We start from the raw sequence: 13,445 nt of genomic DNA, 5'->3' as shown, positions 1-13,445 counted from the left end.
AATGCAGCCCGTTTATTATAAATTATTTTCATTTGCACGTGTCCCTCGTTGTTGATGGTGTTTTGATTTACTAGAAATGTAGGATCATCAGAACTCAAATCAATATGAGCCGAGGTAGTTAATGAAGGCGATGTAATAACAAAGAGAGCAAGAGTAATGTTGGACCATCAACGGTGGACTGAATAGTTGATCCATCATGGGTAATCCCATGGAAGTCATCGAGGGCCAGAGAGGAAGACCAGAAAAATACTGTTGCTATGGTCTAGTGGAATCTGTGTAAGAAATATGAATCGATCCATAATGGGGTAGCGGTTGGAGGCAGGGACAATGAATTGGGGTCTTTCTTGAGGTCTGCCCCATTTTTGCGAATTTTGGAGGATAGGGTGGTGTTGAGGACGCACCATACTTTTGTGCCTAAGGTGGCTTCTTTCTTTTGAAGGACTGCAGAGATGGTCCTTCCTGTTTTCTTTTCCGGATCCCCAGTCTGAGGAGGAGCCTCTGTTACATCGTTTGGATGTTAAGGGTGCTTTGTTGCACTGCTTCTTTCTGTAAAGTGGACAATCTGTTCGTCACTTTCGGTTTGGCTAGACTGGGCTTGAAACCCTCCCTTTCTACTCTTAGTCATTGGCTTAAGGAGGCGTTCCTGTTGGCTTTTGGTGTCCAAGCCGGGGTTTTCACTCATACAGTTCAGTGGCAGTCTATTCATTCTGTAGCGGTTTCTTGGGCCGCTTTCAAGGGGGTGTTCATGGAGGATATTGGCAGGACAGCTACATGGTCTTCTCCTCATACCTTTATGGCGCATTACCGGCTTGAGGTTGGGGGTGGTGCTTCCGTTGCTTTTGCCACTTCTGTTCTAGGTTCTGTTGATTCTTGAATTTCTGTTTCTGCTCCATGTGTGTGTCATTAAAACTGTTGTTGCTGACTTCTATGTGTGGGCTGTCTTCTGTTCTACATGAAGCCGGTGTTAATTTGGTATCTGCTCATGTGTTAATTACTGTGACAAGGAAGATGGACGAGGAGGTAATGCCCGGTTACTTACTGGTAATCTTCATTACTCCGAGTCCTAGTCTTCCTTTCCACAGTATAGTTAACCTTCCTTCCCGGCCTTTAGTTGGGGGCTTCATGTTCTATGACTTTGTTTACAGGTCGTTGGGGTGTATGGTGCCTCCTTATATCCTATTGGTGGATGAAGGTGGGGGGCCATGTTGGAGGGATGGAAGAATAGTAGGCTAACTTTATTTTCCTTGAAGTTTCTGTGGGAGCCTAATGCTCATGTGTTAATCACTGTGGCGAGGAAGACTAGGACTCGGAAAGATGAAGATTACCAGTAAGTAACTGGGGCATTAAAAGGTGGGCATAACATCAACCCAAAGGAATAATCGCAACACAGAAATGGGCATCCCACACAGCTGAGAATATGCTTTCCACTCAAGAAACTGCACAACAGTGAGCATCTTACCCAGTGGCGCTCCCTCTATTGACACATGAATCCATTACAAAAGACATCTCTCCCAGTGACATCCACTCCAACTGAACAACACAGCAGTGTTGGCGTTACCCAGTGGAATTCCGACTCACCAATTAACAAAGGACAACAGGCATATCACTCAGTGAAGTTGCCACTTTTCATGCAACACAGCACAAAGGGCATCCCACCCAGAAGATTCTGTACACTTCACTGCATCGGTCAGCATATGCATTGGGATACCATCCTTTTAAAACATAGGCATCCCACCCATTAGCACAGCACAATGGACATCACCAAGTCACCCAGTGGAATTTTCAGTCTCCATGAAAAATCGGCACCAAATGCATCCCACCCAGAGATATTGGCACACTTCCCTAGCAAAGCCCAATTGACACCATACTCAGTAGCATTTGTACAGTGCACACATAAACACACCCAGCAAAATGCTTCCCACTCAATGCAGTATGCACCCTTCATGTGCACATTAATGGACATCCCTCAGTGTATTTTACACTCGCCATGTAGACAGTCCAAATGTATCCATTGGAACGCCTTGATTCCCGGGGTCTGCTGGAATCATGACTAGGAAATTGTCATCTCACTCTATGCAGATGACATCTTGTTATATTTGGCCAAGCCGTAGAAATCCATCGACAGGGTCCTAGAGCTCTTTGGGACATTCAGGGATTATTCTGGCGTCCATATTAACTGGGGAAAATCTGTAGTATATCAGTTGATAGCAAGGCTGCGTGAAGTGGACCTACAGTGCCCGATAACGTGGGATAACAAAGGGTTTACATATCTAGGACCATGTTTCACAAAGAACGAGAAAGTATTCCACAAAAGTAACTTGGGTAGACTGCTCGAGGGCTACCAACGTGATGTAACCGACTGGCGCCGACTGCTGCTGTCCCTGCTGGGGCGGGGCGGCACTGTACAAAATGATATACCTAAATTTCTCTTTGCATTGTAGAACTCTTTATTTGAGGTCCTTGAGCACTTATTCCAATTGGTGGAGGCGGAAACCAGACTGCTGCTCTGGGACTGGGGGCTGCCACAGAAAACACTATCATTCTCACCAGGAAGTCCTCAGACGGAGGAATAGAACTACTAGATTTGCATCTGTATTATTGGGCATTCCAGTTGACTGTGGTAAATGATTGGGCCTTTGCTGACCAGAGGAAACCCTCACTGATTGCGGAGAGATGGGCAATGGCCCCGTTCGGCTATGTGAGATATCTTTATGTCAAGGGAAGATTGGGTAGCCTCCCCTCCCTATCAGCAGTGGTGGTCAAAATTTAGAGGCAGGCGATTAGGAAACTGGGTTGATACGATACACCAACACTGGAGACCCCCTTGTGGGTGGCAGCCACTCTAGTGGCACTGAGAGAAGAGAGGGATTTTGAAAGTGAAACCAGCTGGGCATTTCCAAACTGGGGGACATATGGAGCGCAACTGAGATAAAACCTTTCCCAGACCTCCAGCAGCAGCACAAATTGACTGGCAATCAGTAGCTCTGCTATAACCGGTCCGGCAGGTACTCCTACTTCTTTTGGAATGTGGCGTTGATTGTGACCCGGCAAGACACTATACAACATTGGGGGCAGTTGGAGGCCTAGATAATACGGACATGAGTAACTAACATGGACTGGTGCATGAGGGTGAAAGGCCAGATATATAAGGCAAGAAGGTGCACTAGGAAGTCCACTAAGGTTGGGACCCATGGAAGGGAATGGAGATTGGGTTGGAATAGGGGGGGTAAATGATGTGGCATTCTGGAAACTGAACAGGGTGGTTGGTAACTGAGGTTGTTGGAGGAATGGACACAACCAGTGAGGTGATTAGGCAAATGTAGCCACTTGTACTACAATCACGTCAGGATCCACCAAAGGGTGGATCCTGACGTGATTGTAGTACAAGTGGCAGAGGAGCGGGATGTTGGGGTTGATTTGATGTTTTGTGTTGTAAACTCAATAAACATAATTCAAATATATATATGCCAAGCTATATGCCGGACGCCTACGGACGTATCATGATTGACCATCCAGCGGCTGTGGCGAGTGGTAGAAATGGCACACCTACCTGTTATCCATGCAGAATATTTCAACTGGGAGGATTGTGTGATGTGTTTGATCAGCGACAGATTGAAGGCGCTGTGGCTGTCATCTGTATGTGCCCATCGGGGAGAAAGTGGTTATTGGGGCATTCTGCCCGTGAATCAGCTGCACACACTGTTGGATGATACCGCAGCGCCGTACCGGCATGATGATGTCGATCATGACATCAGATGAGTTTGATCAGCCCCCCCTTGGCCAGACTGAGGCCAATCAGAAGGATGGATCTTGTTTTTAAACCTTATTTACCTATATTTCTATAGTGTCACAATTTATAAACAAGCAACAGTATTCATATCCGGATATTTTAAGTGAAGGACACCATTTTGTGTCACAAACCTCTGTTTTACTGTGCAATGCGACCTCTCTCTTTATAATGGCGTGCTGCAACATCTTTGGTGAAAAATCTTGTTTTTCATCAGATATTCTCAGATCCATGGCAGAAGCAGAAAACAACCACATAAAATTCCACAGGACACAATTTTATTATCCATAGTGTGTGTGCACCCCTACATAGTAAAAATTGCAGCACGTGCCCTATTCTGGCTGATGAAATACAGTTCCCTCAGTTGCGCGTCTCTTGAAGCTCGCAATGAGTGTGCAGTCAGCGCAGACTGCGCCTGTGAGGCATTTTCATGTATTGGAGCCCCAGAAGACTTTTGTAACACGCAACACGACTTATAAATATCTGAGGTGAAGCTGAAATTGAATTATCACTTTAATGGAGACTTATGCATCGCGTGGCAGGGTTATATTTCCCTTTTTGAATCTAAAACCACCTCTCCAAGACGCATGTCCCCAAGTTGCCAATCAGCAGGCGACAGTGTGGTTAAATGACTTTCAAGCCCCTCCCAAAACATGTGATATCACCCGCTCTAGACCTACGGCGGAATGGTTTACGGGGGACCTCTTATGAAAAAGGCATGAGAATGTCTGTGGCGCGAGAGCTATCAGATTACTGATAACCCACAAATAAATGAGATGCACCCGGACCCAATTGTTTGCCCAAAAGATTGAGGGGGCTAAAAACTCCTCTTGTGAGATTTTCAGAATAGTCAAATCGCTCGTGTCTCTAGAACGAGTCTCAGCTGTTAGAACCCGAACGATCGATAATTGTAATCAGATCGCACACTTTTTTTCTGAGAACATTTTCACCATTTATGCCTCATTTCTTGAAAACGCCTGGAAATATATACTTCCATCTCCCGGACTGTCCTCTCCTGATCCACCAGATGGCTTTTAAGCATAAATAAAGTATCAGTGGAGGAAACAAATGCCCTCACAGCAAAAATCAAATCAGGATCTCCACTTGACCCATCCCCACCGGCAATGCTGGAGCGGGGCATGGTAGCAATGACCCCAACGTTAGGTAATCTACTCAATGTATCCTTTTCAACTCGCCGGTACCATTAGACTGGAAACACGCTATTGTGGTCCCCCTCCTAAAGAAACCCTCGCTAGATCCATTGAAGCCAGAGAACCCCAGACTGATATTTCTGCTACCATTTTTTGCAAAGAACATGTGAACCAACAGCTGATGACAGGGCAGGCTTTAGCGCTGGTGGCGCTCTGTGCCACAATGTCGGTTGGTGTCCCCCAATGACCACCTCTGCCACAGATTCCCTCACTAGCGCCCTTTAACAGTGCCCCTCAAGTCTCCATAACCACTGTCTCTCTGATTCATTTAATTTTATAGCACCACTCATACCAGTGTAAGTTGTCAGAGACTTTACATCACAAGCACATTGCACAGAGACAATCATATGTGTATAAATCAGTGTGCCCTATATGCGGAGGACCTCCTCCTGTTTTTAGATAATACTCTGGGGGAGCTGGTGGGAGCTAAGAGACTGCTTCGTTGTATCGAGGACTTGGCGGGTCTAAAGGTGAATTGGTCGAAGTCGTGTCTTTTTCCCACCTCCAAAACAGCGGAGGGCCCCCGGTATACGGAGGAGGTACAATGGGAATACACTTGTATAACATATTTGGGGACTTGCATTTACCACGACTGCAAGGACTTGGTGGAGGGCAATATTGGCAGGGCTGTGCGGGGTCTTCGGGGCAGTATGGAATTTTGGCAGTCACTGCCGCTGTCCCTGATGGGGAGGGTGGCGCTTCTCAAGATGGTGGCACTCCCCAGGTTGTTGTATTATTTTAGGACGCTTCCGGTTTGGATCCCTGCGTCGACGTTTAAGAGACTCCAACAGATAACGGGGTTTCTCTGGAATGCTGGCCGACGTCGGGTAGCTTTGCATACGTTGATAGGACCGCGGGGAGAGGGAGGATTAGCGGTTCCAGACCTGAAGTCCTATTTCTTAGCCGCTCAGCTGCAGTGGTTGACCCAGGCGGTGGCTCGAGAGTTCCGAGGAGTAGGAGATGGCGCGGGGGGCGGATGTCTGCCTGCCTGCTAGCCAGGATTATTTTACAACAGCTGCTTCGTCTTGGGGATCTCTCTGCTGAAGTGCAGACCTTTCGGTTATGTTGGAATAGGAGTCAGCAAAGGGCGCGGATCACCTGTCCGTACGCGCCAGAGATCCCGCTATTGATGTGCCAGCAGCTACCACATGGGGGTAGCTGGTCGGCGCTAGCGGGGTGGTGTGATGCAGGATTGACGGCCGTGGGGGATTTGTATGAAGACAGTGTTCTGTTGCCCTATGAATCCATCTGTGAGCGTTTTGGTCTCCCTCGTGGGGACTACCTGCTCCATGCGGCCTTGGTGTCGGCTATTCAGCGACGGTGTAAGGGAGGACTCTCTTAGTCACAGACATCCATGGCTTGCCAGTATGTGGTGCTGGCGGCTGGTACCATTAAAGCTGTCACATGTTTATATCAACGAATGACCTGCGAAAGGCTGGCCCCCCTTACCGGGCTGAAACAGAGCTGGGAGGAGGATATTGAAAGGGACATACCTGATAAAGTATGGGCTGAATTGCTTGAACGTCCCTGGAAATGCACCAGGAATGCTCGATTCCAGCAGATCCAATATTTTATTTTGCACAGGGCTTACCTTACTCCAGTCAAAATCCAACGCTACTTCCACACACTCGCGGCGCCCTGCCCCAGATGTCGAGTAGTGGGAGCTGACCCCTGCCATATGCTGTGGAGCTGCCTTTGGATTAGGGCTTACTGGTGGGAAGTGTGGTCGCTACTTTGCACTATTACAGACAGGGAGATTGAATTTGGTATAGGTCCGTGCTTGTTACACTGGTTCCCCCACACCTCCAAGACTAAAATAACCAGTAAAATTTATAGACCTAGGGATGGAACTGGCCAAGCGGGAAATTACTGCTAATTGGAAGGCGCAGCGTGGGCCGCGATTGCACAAGTGGAGGGCGGAATTTATTCGGTGGGCAGACTGTGAAGCGGTTATTCGGCTGCGGACGGCCACCCATGCTCATAACGATAGGGCAATGGAGTCAGCCCGTGCCTGGGGGGCACTGGCAGAACTTTTGAAATCCGCAGACTCTGATAGGGATGCGGACTCGGAGATTGGAGACGTGCAGAGCCTGCCCTCCCCCGCATCTGGTTAGAAGGGTGTTGAGGGACAAGACACTATTTCACTTGGGTTGTTAGTGGTCCTGTGTTGGGAAAACCTAAGGTGTACTTTATAAAGAATTGTGAGCCTTGGTATGTATCCAGCCAATAAGTCATGCCGGAGGAGTTGTGGGACGGGGGTGGAGGGAGGGGGGAAGGGATGTAACAAGGTAGTGGTTTTAGGTTTTGGATTAGTTGTATTGCTTACGCAATGGAGCTTTTGAGTGAGTTTTTTGCAATTCATATGCTTACAGTAGGACTTCATACGGACCTATGCTGGTGGAATTTCTAGGGATTACTCTGTGAGGTTTGCAGGGGGAATGGTAATTCAGCTGGTATTCCATCAGGTAATGGTGGGCATGATTGTATGAGGAATGCTGTGCATTAAGATGTTTTACGTAAGTGAAGGCTCCTGATTGTAATGCTATTGAGTGATATATAATGTTAATAAACATATTTTACACAAAAAAAATTTGTATAGATCAGTGTATAGGAAATGTTACATCAGACAGGACTAAAAGGAGTAGTGTAGGAGTGACATGTCATCGATACTGGCAGGCAATATAGTTTAAGTTCTTATTCAGTAAAAACACAAATTCAGAATTTAAAACGTAACATCATTGTTAGGGGTTCTCTCCAATAAGAATTGATTTCTACCCAAATGAACCCTTTTCACAAGATTAGGATGATGAAAGACTGGGCAAAAAAACATATAGCTCTGACATATACCTTGCAGTTTGCATGCAACCCTAGGATGACAGTTAATAACTCAATGTTCTATATTAGGATTTTGACTTATAAACGACCAGTAACAAAAGGCGCTCTCTTACAGAAGCAGTAACCCACTGACCTATTTACAGTCTATGCACTTCGTTATGTGCATGGTACACGTTCTTAGCAGCAGGCATTTTAACTCTCTGCGCTACCTTAGGATGAGTCAAAACTTCCACTAAACAAACCTCCGGTCTCTTTCCAGAAAGACGATTAATCACCAGACTTCTCTTGACATTTTAATTGATGTCTGAAAGTTGCTGGAGGGCGGGAACGAGGCACACACACACATTTTAAAAAATGACGCCCCCACCCCAAGTCAACGCCCGGTGCGGTCGCACCGATCGCACCGCCCCAGAGCCGGCCCTGGCTGATGAAGTTCATGAATGAGAAAGAACTTCATGAGACCCAGTCGGGCTTCAGACCAGAGTTCAGCAATGAATCTGCTCTGCTACTAGCTTCAGGGTCTCTCTGTCTTTCTGCGGATTAAGGCAAGACAGCTGCCCTAGTCATGCTGGACTTAAGTGCCGCCTTTGACACTGTGTCCCGAGGTTTGTTACTAGAACAGCCTTGGAAGCAGGGCTTCGGGGGATGGGCCCTTGAATGGTTTGCTGATTTTCTTCATAATTGCACCTTTCAGGTTATTCAGACCTCCTGTGCTTCTGAAGTCATATCCTTGCAGTAGGGAGTGCTTCAGGGTTCGGCCCTACGTCCAACACTGTTTAACCTGTATATGCGCCCGCTGGCAGATGTGATTGAGCGCAGTGGTGTTAGGATTGTGTCTTATGGTGATAAAACCCAGCTGATTATCACCTTGGTGCAGAATGATAGCAGTGCTGTAGCCAATTTTAAGGCCTGTTTGGTGGATCTGGCCAAATGGATGGACTCTAGCTGCCTGAGACTAAATGCAGGCAAAACAGAAGTCTTGGTGGTAGGGAAACAACCCTCAATATGATCCTTCGGTGGTGGCCTAGGTAGTTGGGCTCTGCACCTGTCCCCAAACCCAAAGGTGAAAAACCTTGGTTTCCTGTTCGCCTCTTCTCTATCTTTTGACAGCAAGATCTCCGCCATTGTTGACACCTGTTTTGGGGTACTCAAGATGCTCCGTAAAATATTAGGGCTCCTTCCTGACTCAACAAAGAAGACGGTAGTCAAGGCCCTGCTGGTATCTCAACTAGACCACCTCAATGTACTCTACGTGGGGCTCTCTAAAGGCAGGTCGGGAATGCTCCAAAGAGTTCAAAACGCTGCTGCCCAAATGTTATTGAATATTCCGAGACATTCTCCCATGGGCACAGGGCTAATACAGCTTCACTGGCTTCATATGAAGCATAGGGTATCCTCTAAAGCACTCAGCTTTTGCCAACAAATCCTCAATCAGAGAGGACCTCCCTACCTCCTTCCCCTGATTAAACCTTATCTTCTTAATAGGCATCTCAGGTCCTCAGGGACTGCATAGACTGTGATCTCCAGAGTAAACAAAGTGCGCCTAGGAGGTAGCTGTATTAGGTTCCTGGCTGCTAGACTCTGGAACGCTATGCCCCTGGACCGTAAAATGGAGTTGTCCAAAGGGCTGTTCCATAAAGATCTGAAGACTTGACTTTTTAGGCAACATTGAACTGTAACGGAGCTCAAAGCAGGGTCAGTAGGTCTTTGATGGAGGAATCTTAGCACGGGAGTAACCAAGCTCTTTCCAAACCTCTAACGTAACATAACACTTACAATTTTTGACTCATGATAGCTTTAAAAAGGCTTGAATTGGAGGTCATGTTTAAGTAGTGACATTTCAGATTTTTTAGCACGTTAGGATTGATTTCTCACGAATCTTACAAGTCTGCTATCAAATGACCTTCCAATGAGAACTGGGTCCTAGTCTGAAATGCTAGCAAATCATCGTCTGTGACCACTGTGGAGTGTAGCTCTTGTATTCATAATCATACTGTGACAAGTTTGAGAAGCTTGGGAAACAGAAGGAGCTGAGTACAGAGGGAGGGAGATGAACTCTCACACTTTGTGATTCTAGTCGGCGTGCAGCCAAAATTGTTAATCTATGAGTGGGCCTCCTCAGACCTAGATTGCCCCTATATTCTCCCTCAATGATCGTTGACGGCAGAATGTCCTTGCGTTTCCTGGAAGCTACAAAGATCGTCCTCTGGAGCCCCTTTTAATGGGAAGGGACCCTAGACCTTGTGCAACTCCTATTTGTACAATGGTGTCTGGCTCTGCTATAATATTACTGTTAACTGGACAAGTGGTTTTATTCAAAGAATGATGGGTTAAGTAACAGACAGAAATGAGGCACCCACCGCTTAGAAAAAAGTCAGGATGACTCTCGGATTGAACACCTCTTGAAGGCAGGAATACTAACTTCTGGAATGTTTGCTAGGCAGTAACTTCCCAATGTATTTGGCACATATTCGGTTTTGTACCTAGATGGATTTGCAACGAGTTAAACATTGGTTTGAATGGAAAGGCCCTCTGATGTAAAAGACCCTACAGTGAGTGTACAGTGCTAGCTAGCTGTGTTAGCAAGTAAAGTTTCCCATTAGTTATGTTGAAGGATCAGGTGCAGCGTTTCCCTTGGTGTAGAGGCGCTCTAAGTACAATGCGACGCGGTGGGTGGTATATGCAGCTGGAAGGTGGATACTGGGTACTGACCCACACCCCACTGTTAGGCAGCCTCCACTGACTCCTCGCTTGCTTCTCTTCCAGGAGCCGTCTTGCTGATGATTATCCTGGTCCTCATCCGTTGCTGCTGTTGCTGCTGCTGTGACTGTGAATCTTCTCATCAGAAGGTGAGTCTCGCTCCTTGCACACACCTCCTCGAGTCGGCCCTCCTATTTGGCTTCCATTCTGCCTCATAGGTTTACACTGTCCTGCAAACCTTAAAACCATCCTTTGACCTCACCAGTGCATTGCATTCTACTGAAGTCAGACAACATTGCATCAACCCACCGTCTTGACACGATAAAACAAAGCAACAATTCAACAGTGTGTGAGGTTTTGCACCAAATGTTGTGTTTAACGTAATGTGTATGCCTGCTTTGCCCTCAACGTACGTAAGGCAGTATAAGCGCATACTGAAAGTGTGTTTATGTGGAAAGTGTAATGTAGTGTCTTCTGAAATTGAAATGCTTGGCGTTAGATTAGATCTTAAGGGCAAAGATAAGTAACTGTGAAGCAGGGATGGTCACCGAGGACAGTGAGGAGATAGCAATAAGTGCCTTATCAAATTGGGGTTGCCATCCAGAAATCTGCCCAGGTTTGGTCGGTAAGGGAGATGAACAGTGAGAGGTTTGACTCTGACTCATCCCCATTACAAAGCCAGAAGGTTTTCTACAACGAATGTGCAGCCAGTACAAAGCTGGCACTGCTTGGCACATCTGCCTGCATACACGGGCCAGACACGACTCCATTAAAACTAAATTTCCCCAGAAGACCCTAAACTAAAGAAGTAAAGCGGACTAAAGAAAACTCCCTAGAGACATCCGCCATATCACAGCAGTAAAGAAAGCCACTGAAAATGTCTATTGACCATCCCTACTACGGAAATAAGAGATATAGAAAGAAAATCCATTCGGCAGATACAAATAAAGCTAAAGTGATAAGGAGACACTGGTGCCAAGATCGAGCGGACTTACTGTTTCAAGGCTTAGAAAAATGAAAGGACCGAAAGGACCAAGTAAAACCTCCCAAAAGTTTGAAGTCCATAGAAATTAGTTCTGCCCAACAACTGCTGCCAAACTACCTTAACCCACAGAAATGAGGCGTAAAGAAAAATACTGCATTTCTAGGCACAAAACCCCAAGAGTTGATGGGCCAAAACCTCTGACAAGTTTTACAGTACTAGCTACTAATACATTTCCCAAAGCTATATATCGCATTGGCACTTCCTGTGAGTAGGAAACGGCAGTCACAGACTTGCAGGTAGGTCTGGTGGTTGTATTTAACCTAAGCTCCAGTGGATGGTTGGGTGTGGTTGTCTTACAGAGAGCATCCACATACATCCCTGAGCAGACCCTATCTATATCTACCTTCAAGTGCACAACAACAAATGAGCAGGTGATGATGTTCATGGTACCTGCCATGTCAAGCATGCAGTACTATTTACACACTCATTCAGGTGTGCTAGGGGAGCAACTCTGCTTCTTACATATGCGAACTCACTAATAAACGAAATTAATAAACTATCCGTTATCGAAGGTTGAAGTTTTTTTAAGTGACGACTGTCCTACGTTTTTACTTGACATCACTCTAGACAGCGACCGAGAGCAAATATATGAAGCATTTGCCACCAACATGGGGGTGGCCTGATGTGTTAGTTCGTGATGCCTTTCTTTTCTTCTCCTTTACCTTCTTACTCACTTTTGGGATCACTTGTCACTTTGAATCTTAGTAATATTGCTTTAGACAATGTTTTCTACAACCTCTGGTATTCTAAGACATGTAATTGGTTCGTTTTGTTATGTTAAAAGAGCACATGTGAAGTAACTGATACATTAATAGAATGCAATTATTTACTGGTTCAGTAGCCTTGGAAGCTCGTGAATGGGGGGTACTAAGCAACAAGTGACTTTCACCTCAACCGTTTGTTGTACTTATCATCTTTTATGAATTATTAATAAATAATTATACTTAAAAATATAAACCAACCTCGATCATCTTTGGGAACATAAATTATTCCAAAAGCCTTTATTTAGTGAATCGTCTGCTTTTACCGAGATGTCGAGGGTCCAGAAACATCCAGACCGACTGCAGCCGCTGCTAGTTCTAAAGGATCAACACAATGGGGTCTGGAACAAGAAACTCACTGTGCTGTAGTTGACACTGGCCACACCGTAACACGCAGCGGCGCAAGTGCGTTTTACAGTTTCAAGGAGCCCAGCCCTAAAAGAAGGACAGCAAGAGACTGATCGCAGAAATGAACAAAGACCAAATAGAGATCCCGCGATATCCCAGCAAACCGGATTAAGAAGTGTTTAAAAGACCCCCCCAGAGGTCCAAGCATACGGCCAGAGCTGCTGACCTTGGAACTGGGGAAGCAGGTTCGAGTGGCGCTGTCGGCTCAACATCCTGTGATTCCGGGTAAATCACTTAATCTCCCCGCGCCTGCCAAAGATGAATGTGTGCCTGTGTAATGTAACTTGTGCTCATGTAAAGCGCTCCAATACCTTCGGGTCAAGTTCGCCATATGTAAAAAAATAAACTGCAAAAAAAAAAGCTCCAACGAGACATCCGGTCACAGAGAGAAAAGGACAAAGGAAAGCTCTTACACGATCCCCTTGCATAGAAGTAAGAGCAAAGAATGCCGCTGCCCGCGTCCCACGCAGGGGGGCATCAGCAGGGCAGCCCTCTAGTGGCCACCCGTCGGAGCCCCACCCCTGCTCCGCCTCTCTCTTGAGTCGTCTATTCAAGTGCCATTCAGTGGTGTGGCTACGTTACCCTGCGCCAAGTTTTCCTGGGGGGGGGGACATATTTACATTCAGGCCGGATGGAAAGTTAAAGGATCTTGGCAAAATGTAGCGGGGCTGGCGGCATGCCCTCACGTCTCTGAGGCA

At 46.5% G+C, this 13,445-nt stretch overlaps 1 protein-coding gene across 1 annotated transcript in view; it reads left to right on the top strand.

The window, feature by feature from the left end:
• Positions 1 to 13,445, top strand: part of SMIM22 (small integral membrane protein 22) — a 245,052-nt gene that overhangs the window by 146,046 nt on the left and 85,561 nt on the right. The window contains exon 3 of the mRNA XM_085632221.1: positions 10,600 to 10,682. Coding sequence (XP_085488347.1) covers positions 10,600 to 10,682 — 83 coding nt within the window. The remainder of the gene's footprint in view (positions 1 to 10,599; positions 10,683 to 13,445) is intronic.

The sequence above is a fragment of the Triturus cristatus genome, chromosome 10 (assembly GCF_964204655.1).
Source record: "Triturus cristatus chromosome 10, aTriCri1.1, whole genome shotgun sequence".
Classification (NCBI taxonomy): Eukaryota; Metazoa; Chordata; class Amphibia; order Caudata; family Salamandridae; genus Triturus; species Triturus cristatus.
This window is presented reverse-complemented; position numbering and strand designations above follow the sequence as displayed.